General features: G+C 49.4%; 3 protein-coding genes and 2 long non-coding RNA genes across 9 annotated transcripts; 3 read left to right on the forward strand and 2 right to left on the reverse strand.

Annotated features, from left to right (window-relative positions):
* Positions 1 to 238: 238 nt before the first annotated feature.
* LOC120697687 lies at positions 239 to 2,249 on the reverse strand. Of its 2 annotated transcripts, none has more exons than XR_005684585.1 (2): positions 628 to 2,249; positions 239 to 537 (listed from the first exon to the last, which is right to left on the reverse strand). It is a non-coding gene; the product is annotated as an uncharacterized LOC120697687 (long non-coding RNA). The 2 variants fall into 2 exon arrangements; XR_005684586.1 differs by having other exon boundaries at positions 239 to 556.
* Positions 2,250 to 4,030: 1,781 nt separating this feature from the next.
* LOC120697688 lies at positions 4,031 to 6,129 on the reverse strand. The gene is made up of 2 exons (XR_005684587.1): positions 4,830 to 6,129; positions 4,031 to 4,654 (listed from the first exon to the last, which is right to left on the reverse strand). It is a non-coding gene; the product is annotated as an uncharacterized LOC120697688 (long non-coding RNA).
* Positions 6,130 to 10,337: 4,208 nt separating this feature from the next.
* Positions 10,338 to 14,832, forward strand: LOC120700612. The gene is made up of 5 exons (XM_039984860.1): positions 10,338 to 10,560; positions 11,287 to 11,499; positions 11,784 to 11,835; positions 14,003 to 14,047; positions 14,123 to 14,832. The coding sequence occupies exons 1-5, from the start codon at positions 10,338 to 10,340 to the stop codon at positions 14,253 to 14,255; spliced, it is 666 nt and encodes a 221-aa protein (XP_039840794.1). The 3' UTR covers positions 14,256 to 14,832.
* Positions 14,833 to 15,736: 904 nt separating this feature from the next.
* On the forward strand, positions 15,737 to 19,122 carry LOC120700390 (abscisic acid 8'-hydroxylase 4-like). 4 transcript variants are annotated; one of them, XM_039984605.1, is made up of 8 exons: positions 15,933 to 17,228; positions 17,344 to 17,423; positions 17,540 to 17,626; positions 17,721 to 17,799; positions 17,897 to 18,003; positions 18,091 to 18,215; positions 18,331 to 18,463; positions 18,817 to 19,122. In XM_039984605.1, exons 1-7 carry the CDS (start codon positions 16,085 to 16,087, stop codon positions 18,422 to 18,424), a joined length of 1,716 nt encoding a protein of 571 aa, XP_039840539.1. In that variant the 5' UTR covers positions 15,933 to 16,084; the 3' UTR covers positions 18,425 to 18,463; positions 18,817 to 19,122. The 4 variants fall into 4 exon arrangements, with proteins under 4 accessions (XP_039840536.1, XP_039840539.1, XP_039840538.1 ...); XM_039984604.1 differs by lacking the exon at positions 18,817 to 19,122 and adding an exon at positions 18,571 to 18,812; XM_039984603.1 differs by lacking the exon at positions 18,817 to 19,122 and adding an exon at positions 18,546 to 18,795 and having other exon boundaries at positions 15,934 to 17,228.
* Positions 19,123 to 19,541: 419 nt separating this feature from the next.
* LOC120700391 lies at positions 19,542 to 21,114 on the forward strand. Its single transcript, XM_039984606.1, has one exon. The coding sequence runs from the start codon at positions 19,672 to 19,674 to the stop codon at positions 20,809 to 20,811; it is 1,140 nt and encodes a 379-aa protein (XP_039840540.1). The 5' UTR covers positions 19,542 to 19,671; the 3' UTR covers positions 20,812 to 21,114.
* The last annotated feature ends 1,871 nt before the right edge of the window (positions 21,115 to 22,985 follow it).

The raw sequence follows: 22,985 nt of genomic DNA on the forward strand, positions 1-22,985 counted from the left end.
ACAAGAAAGATGTGACTATGTAGTGTATGCAACAGCCCTTAAGCATATTTTTTTTCTAAGTTTGCAAGCAAGATGTCATGATACAATGTAGCAAGTTTTTCATGCTGAAAGTATTTTACCTGTGCAAAGTTTATGAAAGTGATATTGGAAATACAAGCTGTAGACAGATGTGACAAGAAATGCTGAAATGCAGATAAGTTTGCTACCCGCAACAAAAATCATAAATTCAATAAGTTAGTTTTCATGAGCATTGAACAGCTAATTGAAAATTCATGTAACTTTTGCATGTACAGATGGGTTGATTGTAGTCAATCACAGTTCAGTGCCTATAACACTTAAAATTTGTCTTTTGAGTGCTCGCATTATAATATTTGATTCGGAGTTCAAATGAAAACACGAACATAATAGGTAGAATCCATGACGATCCACAAAGCGCAAATTCAATTGCAGGTTGCAGAACTTATCATGAACCATGCCACTATATCAGCTCTAAGACAGGAAGTGCTTGACTCTTTGAAGCAGCTTGGTGGAGGAATCCTGAAACACAGATAACCAACTACTTCTGATTTAGATACAACAGGTTCACATATGTACCCACTGGTATGCAATGAAGACATGAAACCCTACTTTCTTTTCCTTAAAATGGCACAGGCAAGTAAAATCTGTAGAAAGGTGGTACAAGATCAGTGAGCTTGCGGAGTGCGATATCCTTTCATGCAATAGCCCGCTTCTCACTATGGCAGCACAAAGCATACTATTTTCCTCCTCTCCAATGTCATTTAGCACCTTGACTTTTTCTGGCTAACATACCAGCTCAACGATTCTCGACATAAGAACTCCTCCATGCCTCCCACAGCCACCAAACAATACGAAAATGAACCATGATTAGTAATTTCTATTTCTACCTGCAGAAAAAAGAAGGCACACCAAATTAATCAATATATTGGCATTCCAAATAGATGAATCATGATTAGTAATTTTTCAATAATGACAAATAATTTTTGTATTGTTGCCACATAATGGGTTATCATCATTTATGGAATCAACCATGTAGCAGGCAGGATGCCTCTAGTGGTCTACCTGATAATCACTTTTGACTGAATATATTGAAAAAACAACTGAACAGTAGATTAATAGCTAATGTAACTCAGTTGTAAAAAATGAATATTTAGAGCTCTGCAAGCGGGCTTCACAGCACATTATAACACTATACTTTTTTTTGCAGGTATTATAAAACTGCACTAATGTAACTCAAGGATGAGTACTGTATGTCCAACAACATGAGGGTTAAGCATTTCATCAAAGCCATCATATCATCATGAGTCATATCACCAAAAGTATATCCATCATATTTCATAGCAGAAATAGTAGCACGTATTAATTTCACAGTCCAACACTTTAGGACATCAAAGCAAGGCAGATTGATAGGCGGATTGATATTGGCTTACAGTAGATGCAATCCAAGAAACATAACGTTGCTTTTGCTACTAACACTTGGAAATATGGATTTCTAATTGCAAAGGTTTACTAATTATGTTAGCAATGAAACCTGTCGACTACACTGTCAATTAATCTGTAATAATGGTAGCAGTGAAACCTCAAACCTACCCGCTACATATTTCAAGAAATACTTTTGCACACTATCTATTTTTAGCACAAATGAAGGAATATTGATAGAAAAAAAATATGCAGCTATGGGTAAAATGCAGTGTCTAGCCTAAATAAAGGAATGGGGAAAGGAGGAATCACGGTTCTTCTTCCAGAAATTGTTGGATGGCTAGTTGCTCCCTCAGATGGGATAGGAACATCGGAACATGGACTGGCTCTCTTTCGCATTAATAAGAAGGCAATGCTTGAAGAGGCCTTCAATCTGGAGAAGAAACACTTCTATCTGCATGCTGAATTTGTTTATTTGATCCAAAATGGGCACAATTAAGCATTACAATAAATTAGATAAGTAGCTGAAAGAAGGAACCATTTACTTTGATATCAGATATCAGGTCATGTTTTCTTTTAAGCAATTTTTGGTTCCTGGGCTTCAATTAATTGTATTTTCCTTTTATCCATAAAGAAAGCAACATTGATTTTAAACCCATGAAATAGAACCAGTTATCATAACAGCATATAAGAATATTAGAACAGGTCGAAAGATTAAGTGGGTGGTGAAGGCAACAGAATAAATATTGACAAAATATAATAGGTTTGAAATCACCTGATACATACCGGAAAAACTTGCATATATAGCGAAGTGTGGGAAAGATAGGATGCGTATAATGTGGTCGATGTATTGCATTGAGCCCCTTGGGCGTTATATATAGAGTACAGAGATTTGGGGGGCAAGGCACCTCCTCGATACATATGGCAGTCCGGGATTACATATCGTAACCTACCAAATATACTCTAACACCCCCCCTGCAGTCGTAGCGGTAGCAACACGAACGGTCAGACTGGAGAACAATGGAGACGTATCCCCCCTACAGTCGGAACGCCAGTGCGAAAGTTTTGACTAGAGACTCATGCAGATGATAGCCCTTTAGTGTCGTAGTAGCCGAAGTCGAGGTGGACGTGGTCGAAGCCGTGGAGGGGGCGCGGGTCGAAGCGTCGTCGAGGTGCTCGAGTACGCAAACTCAGCAGCTTCTTGCCGAAGACAGCAACAGGACGGTGCGGCGGATGACGAAGGTAGACGGCGCGGTTTGCGACTTAGGTCACGCTTAGGACAGGGGTGGCGACGGCGCAGGTTGCAGCAAGTGTCGCGCTCAGACCAGGGGTGGCGATGACGTCTTCCTTCAGGAACATCGGCGGCGATGTCCGCGCGAGAAAGGCTGGAGGCGCGGAGGCGGATCGAGCGCCTGTTTGACGAAGACCGGCGGCGAGTGGCGCCACCGCCTGAAAAAGGCGACGACACCAGTAGGGTGGCTTGATCACGAACGTCGTCGCTGCAGCCTGGAAGGCGCAGCAACAACCTCGTCCTTCGGGAGGGTCGACGATGAACGGCGATGAACGGCAGGGCGATGCAAACCGATCTTAGATCGGAAAAAAAATAGCAGCAGCATCAAGGCGAACCTGCGGGTACAATCTCGGGTGCACCAAGTCATGCCCTCCCAAACCTTATCCTCATCCGCCTGTTGGCTAGAGGGCAAAGGAAGGAAGGGGCAGGAGCATCCCGAGCGGCTCCTCTGCTCCGGCCGCGCAGCAGCCCGACGACCCCCAGAAGCCGCCCCCGCTGCCGCGACCTTGCGGACGGCGGCATGGCGTTGAGGGAGGAGGGGAAGCAGGCTCGCGGCGGTGCGTTGGAGAGGACCGGTGGTGGAGGGCGGCGGCAGCGCTGCGGCCCGGCGTGGACGTCGATTGGCGATGCGGCGGCCCGCCGGCCCCGATGGTGCAGTGGCCTGGCGTCCCCGCGGTGGTCCTCCGTAGCCACGCACTCGCGCTCATGGCAGCGGTGCGGCGGCGCTGGTAGGAGTCGAGGCGCCTGGCCTGATGCGCGGGAGGGGCGGGCGGATCCGGATGTGGAGCCGAGGGGGACGACGACGCGGAGGCGTGCAGGCCCAGTGGCGCCCCCATGGCGATGTGGTACCCGACGGGGACGTCGAGCGGTGCCGCCATGGGGCGGCCAGGGAAGAGGTAGGTCCTTCTGCTGCTGGTTGACGACGGCGGCGCGGATCAGAGGGATCCGCGGCGCATCCTACGAGGGCGCTGCCTCCGGCGGAGATTGATCTCCCCGGGGGTGGCGCGGGTTGCAGCGGAAGCGGCGGCGGCTAGGTCAGGATCTAAAACCTAGGCTCTGATACCATGTGGGAAAGGTAGGATGCGTATAATGTGGTCGATGTATTGCATTGAGTCCCTTGGGCGTTATATATAGAGTACAAAGACTTGGGGGGCAAGGCACCTCCCCGATACATATGGCAGTCCGGGATTACATATCGTAACCTACCAAATATCCAAATATACTCTAACACGAAGACCTTGCATCAATTATCTTTATGGATCATAAAAATGTATTTCAATTAAACTACAAAAAAAATCAAAGTGTTAGGTTGTTTTGAACAGTTATTCAAACAACCATTACCACTTTTACCAGGATTGAAGAGGCAGAGAAGATATATTGACTTAGAACCTGGTAAGTTTCAGAGTGAACAGAGGGAACAAAATATTTTCACCTTTTTAAACTAATCAAATCTTTTCTAACATACCCAGACTGGTACGCATCCTTCTAACAGTTGTTTTGGCGTCCATTCAATCGAATGAGTAGAGATTGGATTTGTATAGGTATTGAAGGATTTTTTATCTACCACAGATTTTTTAATGGAAACATATCAGGTGCAAACCAATCTATCCGTGGAAATTATGCAAACTTCAATTTAGACCACCGGATCAACATTTAAGAGGAGTGATCAAAGTTGAAGTAAAACAAAAAACATCAAACAAACTATAATTTAGAATGAAGAGAGTACTAGAGCACTTATTGTAAACTAGCATCACTACTGTCTACTGCAGCATACTTTCTTCACCGTACTAATACGAGGACACAAGGTCATGTGCTCTGTGATAACCTGGCAAAAGAGACCTGCTTGCAGATGCAGAGTTGGAACAGACGTACGGGCGTGTTTGGATGCCGGCCATACCCTGCCACGGAAGTGTGGCGGCGACGCACCTGTGGCGATAAAAACACCACCTAAGCTTTGGTGTCTTTTTTCACTAGAAAAGGCGGTGGCGGCCAAACTTGAATGCTAAAGCAAACAACAGCCATCCATCCGTGGCTGCCCAAGAGCAACTCCAAGAGCTTATGTAAATGGACTTGATTAGATAAAAAAAGTAGAAAAACTTACAAAAACTGGATCCAACAGCTTATGCAAACATTCCCAGTAGCTATTCCATTAACCATTCCCGGTCTCCCGGAAGGCAAAAATGCACACCCAGCTCCGTTCGGGGTCCGCCCCTCACCCCAAGCTTTGCGGCGGCACCGTGGTCCGGTGTGGCATGGCGAGATCTGCGGCGGTGCAACAGTCTTGAGCTCCTGGCAGCACGGCGGGGCCGGAGCGTGGCGGCCCAGCGTGGCCGGGCCAGAGCTCTGTGCGGCGAGGCGGATTCGAGATCTGCCCATCCGGCCGTGGAGCTGCGGCGCTTGCACCCGCGCTGGCAAAGCTCACCCGTGGCGGCGGAGCTTGCGCCCGCCGGCGGGCCGCAGCAGGTGCCGGCCGCAAGCTCGCCATATCCTTGCCCGCCTCCCGCGCAGGTGCCGCGGTCCCTCGGAGCTAGTGTGGCGGACGGCGGCGTCGACAGCAGCGAGGCAGGCGGTGCGGATCGCAGAGAGGCGAGGCGAGGCGAGGAGGAAGCGGCGCAGAGAAGTCGCGGCGGCCGGCAGCATCTAGTGCACGACGACTCCTGCAGGGCCCTCACGCACATGCGTCCTGCGCGGGGAGCTTGCGGCGGCCGGCGGCGTCCAACGCACGGCCGGATCGGAGGTGCGTGGAGGAGGGGTGGATAGAGAAGCTGTTGGATTTCACACTCTTTTGATAACTAAATGGCTAGCTAAATAGAATTTGATTAATGTAATTTGTTGAAGTTCTTGGAGATACTCTAAGTTGTGACTGGCATGTAATTTGTTGAAGTTCTTGGAGATACTCTAAATTGTGAGTGGCAAAGTGAGGTAGCCATCCAAACACCCCATTGGTCACACAGAGAACAGAACAGAGAAAGAAAAGCCCACAACCCGTGAAGAAGAATCTTTCAAAAAACAACCCGTGAAGAACATGGGGAACTATAGCTGGTGGAAAGGTTTCTCACCAGTGGGCTTGGCATGCGTGTGCTTCCACCACAATTGTCGCTTCGCATTTTCGGCAGATCACAAATCCACACCGAATCAACGATGTTTTAGCACTCAACTAGTAGGGGAATATTTTTTTATAAATCTAACAAGTATATCAGTTCAAAGATTTGCACTCAACTATAGTATTAAACACACAGTATTAGACACTAGGAAGAATGGCGCGCTTCGCCGCGCTCGCGCTTGCTATTCGTGCCGGTCCCTGTGAGTAGTGTTGTTCCATCATGGTGGGTGCAGTAGTGACGGATTAAATCCATCAACCTGCCTACATGGAAAGGCTTAGTGTTGCGACGTAGCACATGAGAACATTAGCGTCTGGCTGGTTGAATAACAATAACATCGCTGGCTGGTCTCGTGCCCAAATCATGTAGCCGTGATAGCTTCTTTGTTTAGAGAACATAGGCCATCATGCAATTATCTTCAGTCTCAAAAAATGTAAAATGTCATTTTTCATCACCTATTTCTCTGCTGCAAGAGACATAATGTCATAGCTATAAGACATGCTACTCAGTTACATATAGGAACATTTGGCACTTACTGAAAGATGAGATCAATAACACATGCAAGAAGAGACATGGTTGTTCAGGTTTACTTACTTGGTTTCACTTAAAAGAGAGGCACCCACAAATCATGACGACTATCTTTTCAGCAGTAATTGAACTAAAAGCACAGAAGACTTGAGATAAATATGCCTAGGCATTTCAAATGAATACTATTTGCATTGGCAAACGTAAACCAATTATCGTCTGCACATTTGGTACACCAGCCATAAGGGCAACTAAATGTGCAGAAAATATAGCCTATTTACACTAAAGCTGAATGATGGTTTTACAGTAAAGCTGAATGATGACCACTATAAAGAAAGCAAATATCCAGCCTATACTGCAATTTGCATCCTAAAGCTGAATGCTTGTTTGCTCAACAGTACTATAGAGAAAGTAAATAACATCAATTTTAAAGGTAATTTTTTAGACTCTGTAATATGTGCCTATCCTTCTAACATGTGGAAAATATAATTCACACCAAAACATCATCCAATTAGATCTGCCTAGTCACTCACAGAGCACTCTGGCAGAAACAGAACTTACAATGCACAACTCAAAAGTGAAGCTATGGAGTCACATCCTGCAGCCACAAAAGTAGATGTTAATACATTTTGGGCATACTTTGACATTTATACTTTGGGGTGTGGACTTGTAGAGGTGCGTGGATATGGTCTTTTTAATTTTGCTTTTGCTATATTGCAAGCAACCATGCATTTATGCACATAAGATTTCCCTGAAAGTACGATGATCCAAAACGAACATTCATATTGATAGCAATTAAGATATCAGTAATGCTCTATCACAAAAGATCGAAGAAATGAACAAAAAAAAATTTGCAGCGAGAATTTTAAGAAACGCTACATTGTTTCCTGTCTTATCTGTTTGAACAGGATCTGCTTGTTAAGGGCAGTCCCAACCCAGACTCTACTATGGAGTCTAAGCCTCCTATTTATTGTGTTTTGCTGATGTGACAATATATTTATGGTAGAGAGAGGGAGAGAAATCAAGACTCCAAGTCTTATTTAGACTCCAAGTCTTCACGCAAATCAAGAATGAATGTGAGAGAGACAAGTAGGCCATATAAACCAAAATAACACACTTTGCATTGGGAAGTATAGTTTCTTGTGATGGAGTCTTTGAGGCTTAGACTCTAATAGTAGAGTCTGGGTTGGGACTGCCCTAAGGTAACATGAAACTGGAACCTCATGCAAACATAGTAGCCTGTAACTCAAATATGAATGGGATAGAGAAGTGGAGGCATCTGGAACAGAAGCAGCTAAGGCAATCGAAAACAAATGGACAGAAGGGAGATTACTTGATGCTGCTCTACATCCCAAGATGCCGTTGGATAGAAATGGATTCACCCGTACCCATGCCCACTAATCACCCGTACCCAAATTATCCATCCCCAAATAACGAGGATAATATCCAGTGAGTATGGATAACCAATGGATAAAGATCCGTGGGAATCGAGAAGCAATAAAGCAACAGCATCGTGAAGGTGCAAGCGTGACTGCATGAGCAGGAGGTGGGCAGGTGGCCGCGCGCCTTCATGGAGGCGGTGAGGCGCGCGCTTCGCTGCTGCCTGCTGGTGTCAATTTGATACTAGTTATTTGTTCGGAACGGGTATATGGTTAAATGAGTAATTACTCTCTAATATCCTATCTATACCCATACATATACGGATAACTCATACTCTCTCTAAATAATTCACCGTGTTCGGCCGGTGTACTAGCCTCCAGCCCTACATTATTTCTATTCCACACCGTTCCAGCACCAGCCTCTAACCACCAGCCAGCTAATAGTATTTTTCTCTCACACCACTCCAACTCTAGGCTCCAGCTCCAGCCTACCGAACAGAGGCAATATGGATATGGATTTGAGTATTTGGGTACGGGCAATGATTAACCAATGGCATCTTGATCTACATCGCGTCGGCGTCAGCTCTCCTTCTCAGTCCCGTCATCATGGATCAGAGCTCTGTGCCAGTGTCCGCATCGGGCCTTTGGCGTGTGGCGTGCACGTGGTGCATTTCGACACCTTTCAGCAATAAGTGTAATTTTTCGAGACGAATTTAGTGAGTCAAGTTCCACTATAATTGGCTGCAGTGATACTACAATAACCGTCCTTAATCATCCTCTAATCAAGCGGTCAAATGCCTTATTAGCTACAGCACATAATACAAATTGTTTTGCAATTAGATTTTATTTAAGTAGTGGTCAAAAGAACAAGAAAAATTACGTAAAAACTTTTTCAACCCCCAAACAAGGACGCTGCAGCTGCCTCGGGCGTACCAAGAACGCGACCTCGACCAAATCACGACGGATTGACTGAGGTCTATCTCCGTGGCAGGTGACAGGACAGTTTCGTTGAGCAGCGAGAGGCAACACGGTATATTGCCACGCGACGTGCCTCAGGTGATAACTTTTTTCTCTCTCTCGCCACTAGGGATGTCAATTGCACCCACGGATGCGGGTATCCGCGGATTTTAGACCCGACGGGTGCGGGTGCGGGTTCGATATTCCACCCGTGGGTGGATCCGCACCCGCACCAGCGTATTGCGGGTGCGGGTTTGAGATTCCACCCGCGGGTGGACCCGCACCCATCCACAAACAAAGAAACTCTAACCCAACGTGCTTAGGTAAGGCTTATTCTAACTATCCTAACTATAAAATGAGCACAAAAATTTATAGATTTATTGTTAATTTGTCATTAATAATTTGAATTTGGGAATTTGTTGTTAGTTTGCCCTTATTACTTATAGAAATGTAATGTTTGGCTATTTAAATTAAAGGATTTGTGCATTTTTATTATATCTTTTGTCACACCCGCGGGCACCCGAAACCCGCCCGAAACCCGCGGGTGCAGGTGTAGAAATGCACCCGCGGGTCTACCTGCGGGCGGGTTTTTTCCAACCCCGCGGGTTTGCCTATGGGCGGGTTTTCATCAAACCCGCACCCACATCCGCGGGTGCCATCCCTACTCGCCACAAGAGCAACACGCATTGCGATAGCACTGGTGGAACAGGCAAGAAGCTCTCGCAGAGCTCCTTTTGATTCAGCGATATACATCTACATATATTGGAAAGATGATCTGATAATCGCAAATAAATAGTTTCCTGTTGAGATTTTATTTGTAACTAACGTTATTGAATTCCATGTCCACATAATGATCTAATTATCCATGAGCTTTTTCCCTGCATGTGTATTTGGGATTTATCCATATGGTATTACTATTACGGCCTGGACTTACCTGTTTGGGATTTGACCCATACACGTCGGCGCGGTGGACTAAAGAGTGAGGTGGTTTAGGAAGTTGTCTTAGCACCGTGTAAATGTTAAATTTTCTCTTTAGTAAGTTTCTCCCGCCCGGAAGTTCAAAAATTATGGTGAGATTTAAGAGCCATGTGAAATAGTTTGAATTAAAATTTTGAATATTTTTTACTACTTTCTCCATTCCAAATTGTTGGTTATTTAGATACATAATTTTTTGTATATATCTAGGCATGATGTATATCGTATATTTGGATAAACAGCAAAAAATATTACAATTTGAAACAGAGGGAGCAGTAATGATAAAGAACTTATATTTTCCTTCGGCACATGCTTGCCACATTGAGTTGGTAACAAAGCAGCAGAATGTTCCCTGAAGCTGTGTTTTGTATGCTGACTTGGTTGTGCAAGAGCGTGACACTACTACAGAAATCTTATTGGGGGCAGGTAAAATCGGTTTTCCGAGACGGTTTGGTGCCACTCTCGGTTAATCAAATAAAAAAATTAAAAAAAAGAAAACACGTGGATGAGCCCACGGAGCCCATCCATGAGCAGCCGCCACCGCTCGCCGGATCCGCATTGCCGCTCACCGGATCCGGTCACCATGGGCACGGATCCGCCGCACACGCGCCACAGCACGCCCGGCACCGCGTATGCCCGTCGCCGGCCGGATCTGGAGATGGAGGAGAAAGCATGGCTGATGGGGGAGGGAGCCTCGCCGGATCCGGTGAGGGAGCCCCGCCGGCGTCCTCACCCGCGTCGCCGCCGGCCATCGCAGCCTCTCGGATGAAGGAGAGGGAGAGGCTCGCGGCCCGCCCACCGACACCGTGGCTGCTGCTACTCCCCGTGCCGCCGCGGATGAAGGCTCGGGAGGGGCGGCTCAGGTGGGAGGTGGTCGTGGTCGTCGGATCTGAGGGCACGCCGTGAGGCACCAGTCGGCACCGAGGCTAAGTGTTGAGAGAGAGAGAGACTGCGGCTGCGAGAGGGAGCGAGTGAGGGAGAGTTAGGGTTTTGCTTTGTTATATACTCTTCTTAGCAACTGAGCTCATATGGACCTCGTTTGGGCTGGTCTATTAACCGAGGCGGACCATTATAAGGTGACCAACTTTGAAAATAGTTCTATTAATCGAGGCGGTTATTTTAATGGTGAGGCGGTTATTTTAATGGTGATCGCATTAGTTAATCGATTTTGCGAGGTGGTTTTCTAACTGTTCATTAACCGAGACGGTCAAAAAAATGTGCCTGCGTCCGAGGTCATTTTTAAAGATCGCGGTTAATGTTTTTTAATAGTGTAAATACGTTCATAGTTGGTTGTACATTTCGAATGATCTTTGAATGGCACGTTTTGCACTCTATCTCAGAGGGTAAAAAATTTGGTCATTCTTATACATTATAGTCACTCAGTTTCGAAATGTAGACTATTTTGACTTTTTTACATTCAATAATTTTTCTACGCAATTACTATATACAAGTTGAGACGAAATATATTTCTACAGTAGACGAGGAGCTCGGGACTTGGCGAGCCTATCGAGAACCGAGTTGGAGCTTGTCTGTAGAATCGGCGCGGGATGTCAGGCTCAAATCAACCTCGGCTCGGTATGCTATCGATGCTATGCTATCGAACTCGAGCTTGAGGTGGCAGGCTCGCTCGAGCTCGAGCTCGAGCTCGGCTCGTTGACAGCCCTCTCCCCCTCAGGGCTCAGGGCTTCAGGCTCATCTCTGTTTCTTCCCCTTTCCCTTCTCTCTGACTCTCTCCTCCCTTGGTCTTCCTCCCCTGGCGGCGACGACTGGGCGAGCGGCGGCGCCATCCGTCACGCCTTCGCCCAGCCCTTTGCCGGCGAAGAGCATCCACCAGGTATGCCCGCCGCCCCCTTCTCTTTCCTCCTGCTGTGCGAGGCGGAGCACCCCAAACCCTAACAAAACTATCTGTACCCGGATCTGATCCGCTTACAATTTATTACCTACTAACTTCGATTTCGTTTGCAAAAATTATCGGTGTGCATGTGCACGCCCATGTCCTATGCTGGGTCCGCCTCTGGTGTATCCTGGGTCCGCCCATGGCGCATGGAGACTAGGGTTGGCCCTCCGCCGGCCGCCCCAGATCCTACCCATCCTGACCTTTTCCTCCTCTTGCTGCAGATCCGCTGTACCGCCAGCAAGGAGGCCTCGCAATCCCCTCCGGAGCAGCAAGGTATGCCCTGCTCGATTCCTCAAATACCAGACGCTCGCTGCACGCTCCAGTTTGAGCACTCGAACACACCAGTTGTAGTAGTATAAAGTTAGTTTTGCATAGCATTATTGGTTTGGTTATTTATTAGCTCACTCAGCAGTACTTAGTTGCATGAGTTTGTCGCAAAAAAAAATGCAAAGTATATTGTCATGATGCTTTTTTTTTCATACGAGGGAATTCTCAAATCCTGGTTATAACTCTAAGCTTATCTGAATTATTTCCAATCTTAACTGAACCTTATGCTAAATACACAACATGGGTGAGTTCTGAGGCTGTTTTTCATTTCATATGTGATTTTGATTTGTATCTGTCAATTTCTAATTGCAATTTATCATTTGTTAAAAAGTTTAGATGGATGATTTGACTGTCAAGCGGTGCAAAATTATTGGTCAGGTTGCTAGAGGTGCCGCTGCAATGTGCATAGACGCAGTTTGTGCCACAGACCACCTGTCACCTACGGTCCCTTAGCTGAAAGAGACAAAATTAGGATCCAAACCTTAGGTTCATTTTCTACGATGATAACCAGCACTGTGTAGAACCACTTCTCATGAGGAGAGTCCCCTTTTCCACTTGTGCACATTGCTTAGTACAATAACCGCTTGCTTACAGACATAATTAACAGCTCAATTGAAGAACAGGTTCCCATGTTCCTGCAAGTGGTTGTCCACAATTGTAGGTTTAGGTTGATATATCTTAATTTTAGAAGAATTTTGGAAACAGTCAGTCGTTATTTCACCAAATTCTCTATGCTATTGGAGAGATGCATGGAGAGATGATTCGGCTACCGTCCCTTGAGGTCCACCCTAAAATTAAATCCGACTGAACCAATTGTTTTGCAGGTAAAATTACAAAAATTAACTTAGTTCTACTAGTTTAGTAGCTACAAATAACTCCCATGCTGTTGTCCCACAACAAAATTAGCTACAAAAATTATCTTCCACAAAATCTGTAGCTTCTAAACTAGTAGACTTCCTAAGTTAATGAATGATGGTGCTGAATGTGACTGAGTACTTTGGTACTTTTTCTTGGTTATACTAGCATACCCTGTAAGATGTTGGATTGTTGGTGCAGAATGTGAGTAACTTTTGCTTATTTTTTTTGCTTTAGTAATAATGTTTTCTGTGAATCCGTTAGGTTTTGAGTTTGGTTATCATTTGAATACTACAAACCTCTAAACTCTGAATACTTTGATGGTTCTTTCTTCCAACTGCTGAGTGTTGATGTAGTTTTCATGTAATAGTTTACTTCATCTGTATTTTCCCTACTTTTTTTAGGCTGAGAGGTTTCTTGGATTGTAATGAGGTTTCCTTCATTTTTTCTTGTTTTCGCTTTCCATTGACATGCATTGAAATATTGATTCACCTAATTTTCGGCAACCGCAGGCAGTTATTTTGCTACCTTTTATCGGTTGCAGGTGGAATTACCCAATTTGACATAATGCGTTCAATTAAAATAATTTAACTTGTTGGTTCCTGCCTATTCCTGTTGCCATAGTTCAAAATCAAATTTGGCCAAGGATAATACTAATTACCAATTGGTTCATGTGTTTACTTGAAATCAATGTTCTAATTACTGAACTATTAGCCAAAAGGGGTCATTTCCATGGTTCCCGATTACTTTAAGTTTGAAGGATATTTCACAGGCTACTACGGCTTGGTTGCACGATCCAGGAGTGGTTAAGTAGCTGAGATGAGTTATGACTGCGGCGTTTATGTTAGATGCCATTATTGACAATTCCTAATCCTAAATTTTTATCATCAGGAGCGATACATTACATATTTGTTATGCTATAAATGTAGACATAAATCCAATTTCAAATAGAAAAATCAGTTATGACTTACCAGGATGATTCTTGTGCTCACTACAAGATCAAGTGAGAGGGAGCACCATTTACAGGGTTGTAGTACCTTGTAATATTTAACTAGTATATGATATGACAATGGTCTTTTCCCAAGTACTTTAGGCCGAAATTGAGATCTGGGAATAGCATTTGGATCCATATTGTTACTTGAAATCTTGTAGTTAGTATGATCATGCCATTTGAATTGTATTTTCTAATGTCCCTGTGCATATTACTTATTTAAATTCTTTACTAACATGAACATCTTCTATTATTTCTCCAGTGTAGGCAACAAGCTGTTGGAATATGGACCAACATGGCAGGGATGACCATGTAAGAACTATCAGAATATAACCTTGCATAGGTTCCCAATTACTTCCTCTCTTACGATGGCTAGCCATGATGCAGGAAGGGGTCCATGTTGTTGGATTTGAAGTCCCACCTTCACCGGATGCTAGCTACAACAACCCTGTTCCTGGAAATGAAGATGAAGGTCGGGAGCCCCCGTTGGTCCCTCCTCATCTCCAGCATACCCTTCTGAGCTTCCCACCAAGCCAAGATGAATCGAGCCCCCTACCTCAACCCCAGACCGTGGTGCTCAACCACCTTTACATCGAGAAAGAGAACACAAGATCCGTGGTTGCTTTGGGGATCACACACCGGTTCAGGGCGAAGTTTGTGACAGTTGTTCTTTACAAGCCAGTGCTGAGGCGGTAGGGTGTGGCTATTCTGCGCCTTGCTCCTGCCTCCGTTTCTCTGCTCAGGAATGGTAATTAAACACGCTTGGGTTGCGACCCACCCGAACAAATAGAACCCCCTCTCCTGTTGTAGTTGTGCAGATTCTGCAGAAACAGAAGAACCCCCAGTTGTAGTCGGTGCAGAAACATGCAAGAAATCTAGGCTGCCCGTCATTTTAGAATGATTAGCCTTGTACTTAATTGGCTGTTGGTGGTGGCAATGATGGTCCTGTTGTAGTTATGATCCGCGCAGCTTAACTCTGTTGTGTCGTTGACAAAATAGTGAGAATCTGTGTGGTGATATGTATGTGTGCGTGACTGAAACTTTCGCCCCCGATATGGTTTCTGGTCCTGTTTAGTTGGTGAAAAGTTGTTGATTTTGGTACTGTAGCATATTAGTTGATAAATAATGTTTAATTATGGACTAATTAGGTTTAAAAAATTTATCTTGTGCTAATCAGTTAGATTATGTAATTTGTTATTTTTTCAACTGTATTTAATGCTCCATGCATGTATCTGAACATTCGATACGACGGTTACTGCAGAAACCTGGAATCTTAATCGAGAGTGCATTTTTTAGGCACCAGCTGCTGCTAGTAGTGCTGTTTGGCAGTAATCTTGCGCTGACAAGCTAGATGCTACTTCCATGTGGCGGTCAGCATGATGGTGATGGTGAGGACCGAAAGGCTTGGCAAGGTGGCCTCCGCCCTCCAGGTGCAGGCGTGCAGCCATAAAGCAAGCAAGCAAGATTTCCCCCATCTCGATCGGGAATGCATGATCGACGGCATCCAAGCAAAGGCGCCCGCACCGAGAACATCTGTCGCGTAAGTGACCATGCCGCATCTTTGATCTCAATCATGGAGCTAGCTAGCAGGAGGGAAGGAATGATGGCGCCATGGCGAGACGAATAACACCACCACTCTCGGCCCGGCCCTGATGATCCTGCTGCTATGGATGGATGGATGGTGGATCCACAGTCACAAGAGTTACCTAATCGATTACCGAATCGATGGATTAAGAAACGTGGAACGTGGCACGTTGCTTAAGACACTGTGTCGCTGTGTTATGGCTGGTGGCTGATGAGTACTGCTAGCTGGTTGGTCTGGTACTTAGTTTGGTGTGAAAAAAATACTGTTGGCTGATTGCAGCAACACTAATTGGAACGAAAATGTGCCCGCGTTCCTTGGACGGCGTTCCCAGTACGCGCTCCCGGTGTCTATGGGTGGATCACGCACGGATCCACGACAGGGTTTAGGTGGCCCGGTTGCTAGTGCTCGATCACTGCTCAGCTGCACGATCCCTGAAGGTGCGTGTGCGGCGGCGATTCATCGCTGCCATCATCGGGCCGGGGACTGCGGCGGCGGCTCAACTCCGGCACGCGCGCCGGAACTTTGGCGGCTGGCCGGCCTGTCGTGCCCTGCAACTTGTTGCATCATCGTGACTGACGGACACCAGGCGGCGAGGCCATTGGCTACCGAGGATCGAGGAAACAAGCAGGAGCATCTATCTTCTTCAGTGGTGGCCGAGCTGACCTCCTCCTGACCTGACAAGTGACAAGACACACCACTGTGCCGCAACTTGACGGATTCGAGGGTCTAGGCAGGCTTTAAACTTGAGCTGTTGCGGACGAGCAATGGGGAAGCCAAAGCTCTTCTCCATCGTATCCATGGACGGCGGCATGCGCCACCACCAGCTCGAAGCAGCAGCATGCCAAAGCCAGAGTCTTCCTCCTCCTCCCCCTGCCGGCGCCAGTAGTTTCTGCGGCATCTCCTTGGTCGCCGCCGTCTGCCTCTTCCTCGTAGCAGCTTGGTCGGCGATCTACTGCTTGCGTGTCGTGATCACCTCATCTAACAAGGATAGCCTCCTCCTCAAGCTCAAGGGCTGGATTTCCAAGGAGGAGAAGAGCCGGCGGCATCAGCTGGGCGACAATGCGCGACGGCCGGAGCCGCCGGGAAGGGGGAGCGGCTGGTGGTGGTCCGCCGTGGAGACGCTGGCCTTCGTGGCCGCCAACGGCAGCGGCAGGGGCTTCTACAGCTTCGTCCACGCGCGCCACCGCCGGCACGGGCCCCCCGGCTTCCGCACCGCGCTCTTCGGCGCCACCCACGTCTTCGTCTCCTCGCCCGACGCCGCCCGGTCGCTCCTCGCCGCCGAGCCCGCCGGCTTCTCCAAGCGCTACGTGCGCACCGCCGCGGACCTCCTCGGCGAGCACAGCCTCCTCTGCGCCTCCCACGCCGCGCACCGCTCCCTGCGCCGCGCCGTCGCGCCCCTCTTCAGCGCCCGGGGAGCCACCGCGTCCTTCGCCGCCGCCTTCGACGCCCTCACGCTCCGCCTCATGCGGGGCTGGGCCGCCTCCTCCTCCTCGGGCCGCCGCGGCGCCGGTTCCGTCGTGGTGCTCGACGCCGCGCTCGGCGTAACCTTCGAGGCGATCTGCGACACGCTCGTGGCCACGCTGCCGCGCGACGCCAAGAGGCAGCTCCAGGGTGACGTGCTGGCCGTGACGCGGGCCATGCTGGCGTTCCCGCTCAGGCTGCCGGGCACGAGGTTCCACGCGGGCCTCCGGGCGCGGAAGCGGATCGTGGAGGTGCTCCGACTAGAGATCGCCTCCAGACGGCGGGACGGCTGCCTGCGGCAGCGCGGTGATCACGGCGGCGACGACATGGACTTCCTGCAGAGCCTTCTCCTCCGGAGCCAGCAGCAGCAGCAACCGGACAAGGACGACGAGGCGCTCCTCACGGACGAGCAGATCATCGACAACATTCTGACGCTCATCATCGCCGGTATGTGCCTGAGATCCAACATGGTCGAGTTGAATGAGCACCTTCGTTCTGTGCTACGCATCATAATTATCAGAGAACATCATCTATATATACTGCCTGCTTGAGCTGATTACAGGCCAGGTAACAACAGCGACCGCGATTACATGGATGGTCAAGTATCTTGCCGACAGCAGAGATTTCCAAGAAACCTTAAGGGTGGGGTCAATCAATCAGTTAGTCCGTCCAAATACGAATCTGATTCGTCTGTATCTTATTCAAGGTGGCTGACGAATTTCCTGTTGCTATTCATGTGTGTGTGTGTGTATATTCAGTCGGTTCAGCTGCAGCTGGCGCCCAAGCAGGATCAGGATTCCCTCCTTACGCTCCAACATCTCAGCAGCATGGAGCTTGCATACAAGGTCTGAATCCTGACATCCATCACAGCTGCCCATCTGATTATTCTGATGCAATCAGCTGGAATAATTTGTGGTGTTCTTGCACTGTGCATACTAGACGGTGAAAGAATCACTGAGGATGGCCAGCATAGTTTCCTGGTTTCCAAGGGTAGCACTCGAGGACTGCCAGGTTGCAGGTATTCGATCCGCTCTAACTTATGAAAGCCATCTATCGGTTCTGAAAGTGTGCTCATGAAGAACCCAAAATACTGAACGTACTGCAAGCTGCAACAGGGTTTCAGATCAACAAGGGCTGGATTGTGAACGTCGATGCGAGGTCCCTGCACTATGATCCGACGATTTACGACAACCCCACCACGTTTGATCCTTGGAGGTTCAACGTACGTAAGCCTAAGAAGAAGGCAGCTAGAGCCAGTTTAGTTTTGACTTTGACAGATTAATACACATGTATGCATTGGATTGAACAGGGGGAGGACACGAAGCCGCCGTACAGCTTCCTGGTGTTCGGAGCAGGCGGGAGAACCTGCTTGGGGATGAACCTCGCCAAGATCATGATGCTCATCTTTCTGCACCGGCTTGTTACGACCTTCAGGTTCAGACCATTTATCAGTAGTTACTGATGATGGTGAATGAATCGAAATCTATTTAGCCGATCCACAGGAGGGACTGAATTCAGGCAGGCTAATCCATAAGGGTATTTGTTGCAGATGGGAGATGGCAGACGAGGACACAAGCCTTGAGAAGTGGGCAATGTTCCCTAGGCTCAAGAACGGATGCCCCATTCACCTTACACCCATCTGATGAACCATGGATCAGATCGGATCAGATAATAACTTGGGGGTAGGAATGAATCTCCTGTAAGGTTTTATTTCTCATATATGGCCTAGCTAGTAGATCATCATCACTCATCATACTGTGCTAGGATCGCGCTCGTGGGATCAATGAAGAAAGTCAAGCACCTAACTCTGTATGGGAAAGAATGGCATGCTCATGTGCATACTCCTAAATGCTCCCATTCAATAATACAAGGAATTTCTTTATTTCAACCTAGTCTTGAAGTTGATTAAGATTCTGGCCATCATTAGTTCTGTCACAAATGTATCGTTTATATAAAATGCAATACTCTATTTTTTTTCTAATGGAGGGAGCAGGTGCATATATGTTGCACTAAACTGCATTTGCATGGTGAGCAGATTTGAGTTCCTGATGTCAACATCTGATTTGGGACTGCATTGGATAGCTCATTAGGGGAGGCCACACTGCGGGTGCTCTTACACAAGCATTGACAGAAAGATTTGGAGCAAAGATCCATTATGAATAAAGATCCTCGAAGATTTGGAATAAAGATCCATTATGATCCTTGCAATCTTCAGCACTGCCAGGACGACAGTAGGGCACTCAGAGCTGGGCTGTGCTAGGCCTTGTTTGGTTTCTTCTAGAAATTTTAGAACACGCATTCCAAAAAAAATCTTATATATATGGAATATTAAATAAAGTGTATTTATAAAATCTCTTCAGGGATAGATGCAACTTCCCGTAACGAATCTAAAAATGATAATTAATCGATAATTAGCTACAGTGATGTTACAACAACCATCCTCTAATCATGCGGTCAAAATATCTGAAGTTATTTTATAAACTATTTTTATTTAATATAGTGTTGATTTCTTATGATTCTAGGAAGTCCCGACCAATTCATCTTCGATTACTCCACATTTCATATCATTTCACGTGGGAAAAAGGAGTTTTTTTGGACCTCTCTGAAAATAATCGTGATCAGTGGATAGACGCGTGTCTCAGATCCAGACAGGGGGCCGCACAGGCACAGGGCGCAGTTTGCAGCTTGGCTGCACATAACTTTTTTTTCCCCCGCATAGTGTGCACGTGGAAGGGAGGGAGAGCGCTTATTCCCAGGAGTGGCGGGTCCCACCCTCCACTTCCCAAGTCCCCAGTCCAGCAGTCCACTCCACCCTGCCTCGCCGCCGTTGAGCTAGAGCTTCCTCTCCCTCACCGTCGCCGCCCCGGGCCCCCGGCTGCCGCCCGTTTCCATGGAGTGGGGTGGCAGTGGCACTGGCATTGGCATTGGCGGCAGCCCGCTGGCCCAACCCCAACCGCCTCCCGCCAAGGACGTCGACGAGGCGGCGCTGGCGCTCACCAAGCGCGCGCGCAAGAGGAGCAGGTACCTCTCCCCTCCCTACACCGACAGGGATGTCCAGGAGGAGGAGGTCGCCGGGGAGGAGCCGCCGCCTGATGCCTCCGCCGCGGAGGCGCTGTCCGCTGTCCTAGCCGCTGCGCTCCGGCACGGGCAGGCGGTGGATCCGGCGGCCCTCCGCTTCCTGGCCCTGTACAGGAGGAACAGGAACAGGGCCGCCACCGCGACCTTCGACACTCACCCCGGTTGCCGTGCCGCCGCCGGCGGCGGTGGTAGCAGCAGCAAGCCCCCATTCCCTGCTCCTGCTGCTACTGTTGGTGGCGGCCACACGGTGGTCAACCCCAGTGCAGGCCCTGCCATTAGGCCTGGCGATGGATCCCCAGCCCCAGCCAAGAAGAAGAATCCCCAAGATAATCCTCCTGCTGATGGACAGATTTGGGCGCGCAAATCGGCCGCCGGTTTTGCTGCCAATGCATCAAACGGTCTCGCTAATCCTACTCCCCCACCGAAGAGGAAGAAGAAGTACAGGAACCGGATGAGGGGCGCCGCCGGGCACGAGCAGCAGCACTCGGGGAACCCCGCGGCACTCGTCCTCGACTTCGCGGCGGGGGCTCCTCTGCCCTCCAAGGAGGACCTCGTCTCCGCGTTCCGCGGGTTCGGCGCCGTGATCGACTGCGAGACCGCCATTGCCCAGGACAAGCGCAGCGCGCGCGTGGCGTTCGCCACCAGGGCTGAGGCGGAGGCCGCCTTCAGCTGCGCGGGAGCTCTCGGCGCGTTCGGGCCGCCGGACGCGGTGCCAAGCCTCCAGGACCTCCCTCCCGCCGTCCGCGGCGCGCCGCCGCCCGTGCCAAGGCTCCCGCTCACGTACATCAGGAGTAACCTCGAGAAGATGATCGCGTCCTCGTCGTTCAGGGCGGCCAACTCGCCTGAAGAGGCAGCGCCGGCCATGGGCAACCTAGTGGGGGAAATGCAAGGTCTTCTGGCCAAGGTTGACAAGATGCTGCAGGGTCGTTCTGCTGCAGCTCTTCACCATTAGGCTCAGTGTTTCTTTCTAGCAGCTGATCGTCAGTCTTCTGTAGTTGTAGCGTAGATCCTGCGATCCATTTCAGCAGCTGTAGTCCAAGTCCAAGCCGTCATCTCATTTAGTCGTGTAAATGGTAGACCTGCTGCATGCATCGCTGCTCCATTTAGTGGTAATTTGTACTGGACTCTGCTAGTTATATCGTTATCATCCCCTTTGCTTTTAAAATATTGTGCTGGTGCGGTTCATTAACCTGTCTTCTCAATAAAATAACCTGTCTTCTAAAAAAAAGTTAATTAGCCTGCAGCTGCAATCCTAGTTCCCATCTAGTCCAAAATTCAAGAAGACAAGAATCGAATAAGCACGTGTTTTTCGTTTAAAGAAAAGAATAAGCATGTACTATTTGGGAAGCAGGCTGACGGAATTATCAAAGGGAAATTCCTTGCATGGCCCTGGAGAAAATAGTACTTCCTTGTGTGGCCCTCGAAAACTAAAACTTCTTTGTATGGTCTCCATTTTATTTCATATCCCTTCTATGGCCTTCCCGTCAGCTCCTGTTAGAAACTTTCGTCAACGTCAGACGGATCCCGCCGGCCGTCCGTTCCACATCCCCCCACCCCCGCGATGCAGGCCCCGGCGCCGTCCGCGGCACCGCGCCCTGTTGACCTGCTGGAGGCGCCGCCTCCGTTGCTGGTGAAGGCACTGACGCCCTCCGCCCGTCCCGCCGGTCGCGCCATGGATCCCCCGCGCTGCAGGCCCCCATGCCCCCGTTGACCTGCCGCTGCCGCTGGAGGCATCGCCACCGCCACCGGTGAAGGCAACGACGCCCTGCGCCCGCCCGCCCGCCCCGCCACACGCACGCACCATGGATGCCCTGCTCCTCGCCATGCTCGTAGCCGCGGCCACGACCGCCTCCCTCGCACGTTCCCACCGCCCGTTCCCCACCGCCGATTCCGCGATTCGGTTCGGTGCCGCCGCAGTGGAGCCACCGCCTCCTGCGATCGAGAGTGTGGCATGGGCAATTTGGGAGGGAGGAAAACCCCCCGCGCGCGAGCCTCAGCGAGTGGGACTCGCGTCGCGCCTCCGCCTTCACGAATTTCTGTTTCGCCTGCTCGCCGCGGCGATGCCCGCGAGCTCGGAGCCAACCCGGAGAGAGAGGGGGGGCGGGGAACCCTAGGGTCGAGCGCGACGGACGGCGGTGATGGGGAGCAGGGGAGCCAGCGGGGTGGCGGCGTCGGCGTCGGCGGGGGACCCGAGCAGCCCGAGCGCACGGGCGTGGGGCGAGGACGAGGCGGCGCCCGGGAAGGTGAAGCTGATGTGCAGCTTTGGGGACGGATCGTGCCGCGGCCCGGGACGGGGCGCTGCGGTACGTGGGGGGCCAGACGCGCCTCATCTCCGTCCCGCGCGGCGCCTCCTTCGGGGAGCTCCTGCGCAAGGTGGAGAAGGTGGAGGCGGTGGATGAGGCCGCCGCGTCCGGCTCCGGCGCCGGCTCACACCAACTCGCCAACGCCGCTGTCGACGAGTCCGGGCAGCGTTACATCGACGCCATCAACTGCGTCTCCGCAGAGGTCGTTGCCGCGGCCATGCACCGCAAGGACAGCGTCGCCAGCGCCGGGTCCTCGGCGCACAGCTCCGAGGCCTCTGAGTACAACGGCCTCGTCGAAGGTATGTCGCCGCGGGCAGTGCCGGCGTCGGCATCGGCGTAGCGAGCAGCGGCGCGGCGTGGCGGGCGGCATCGACGGAGGCGGCTGCCTGGCGTGGCGCCAGAACACTGCGTCTCGATGGACCACAGGGATGTGGAGTGTTCTCGGTGGCATTGGCAGTGAAGCAGAGCAGGGAGTGGACGGCCGGCGGGACTCCGTATGACTTTGACGGAATTTTCTAACGGGAGGTGACGGGAAGGCCACAGAAGGGATAGAAAATAAAGTGAAGGCCATACAAGGAAGTTTTAGTTTTCCAGGGTCACACAAGGAAGTGTTATTTCCTCTAGGGCCATGCAAGGAATTTTCTCAATTATCAAGCAATTGGATCCTTCCGTGCAATTCCAGCTGAAATGAGATGGGGTATGCCTTTTGAAAAATCCTATAAGATGATGCATGCACAACAGAAATGCCCAACTGAATCTAAATGATGCGTGCACGACCAGTGAATAGACGATGACAATCCATGTGCACGTCACTCGTTCTCAT

The sequence above is a fragment of the Panicum virgatum genome, chromosome 3K, assembly GCF_016808335.1.
Source record: "Panicum virgatum strain AP13 chromosome 3K, P.virgatum_v5, whole genome shotgun sequence".
Taxonomy (NCBI): Eukaryota; Viridiplantae; Streptophyta; class Magnoliopsida; order Poales; family Poaceae; genus Panicum; species Panicum virgatum.

Bases quoted from the DNA above. Each gene is read 5' to 3' on its own strand.
- LOC120700390 (XM_039984602.1), top strand. From the start codon at position 16,085: ATGGGGAAGCCAAAGCTCTTCTCCATCGTATCCATGGACGGCGGCATG. The intron at 17,229-17,343 runs GTATGTGCCTGA...AGCTGATTACAG, and splicing joins TCTGACGCTCATCATCGCCG to GCCAGGTAACAACAGCGACC. The intron at 18,216-18,330 runs GTTCAGACCATT...TATTTGTTGCAG, and splicing joins CGGCTTGTTACGACCTTCAG to ATGGGAGATGGCAGACGAGG.
- LOC120700612 (XM_039984860.1), top strand. From the start codon at position 10,338: ATGGCTGATGGGGGAGGGAGCCTCGCCGGATCCGGTGAGGGAGCCCCG. The intron at 10,561-11,286 runs GCACGCCGTGAG...TTGAGGTGGCAG, and splicing joins CGTGGTCGTCGGATCTGAGG to GCTCGCTCGAGCTCGAGCTC. The intron at 14,048-14,122 runs GTAAGAACTATC...GCCATGATGCAG, and splicing joins AACATGGCAGGGATGACCAT to GAAGGGGTCCATGTTGTTGG.
- LOC120700391 (XM_039984606.1), top strand. From the start codon at position 19,672: ATGGAGTGGGGTGGCAGTGGCACTGGCATTGGCATTGGCGGCAGCCCG.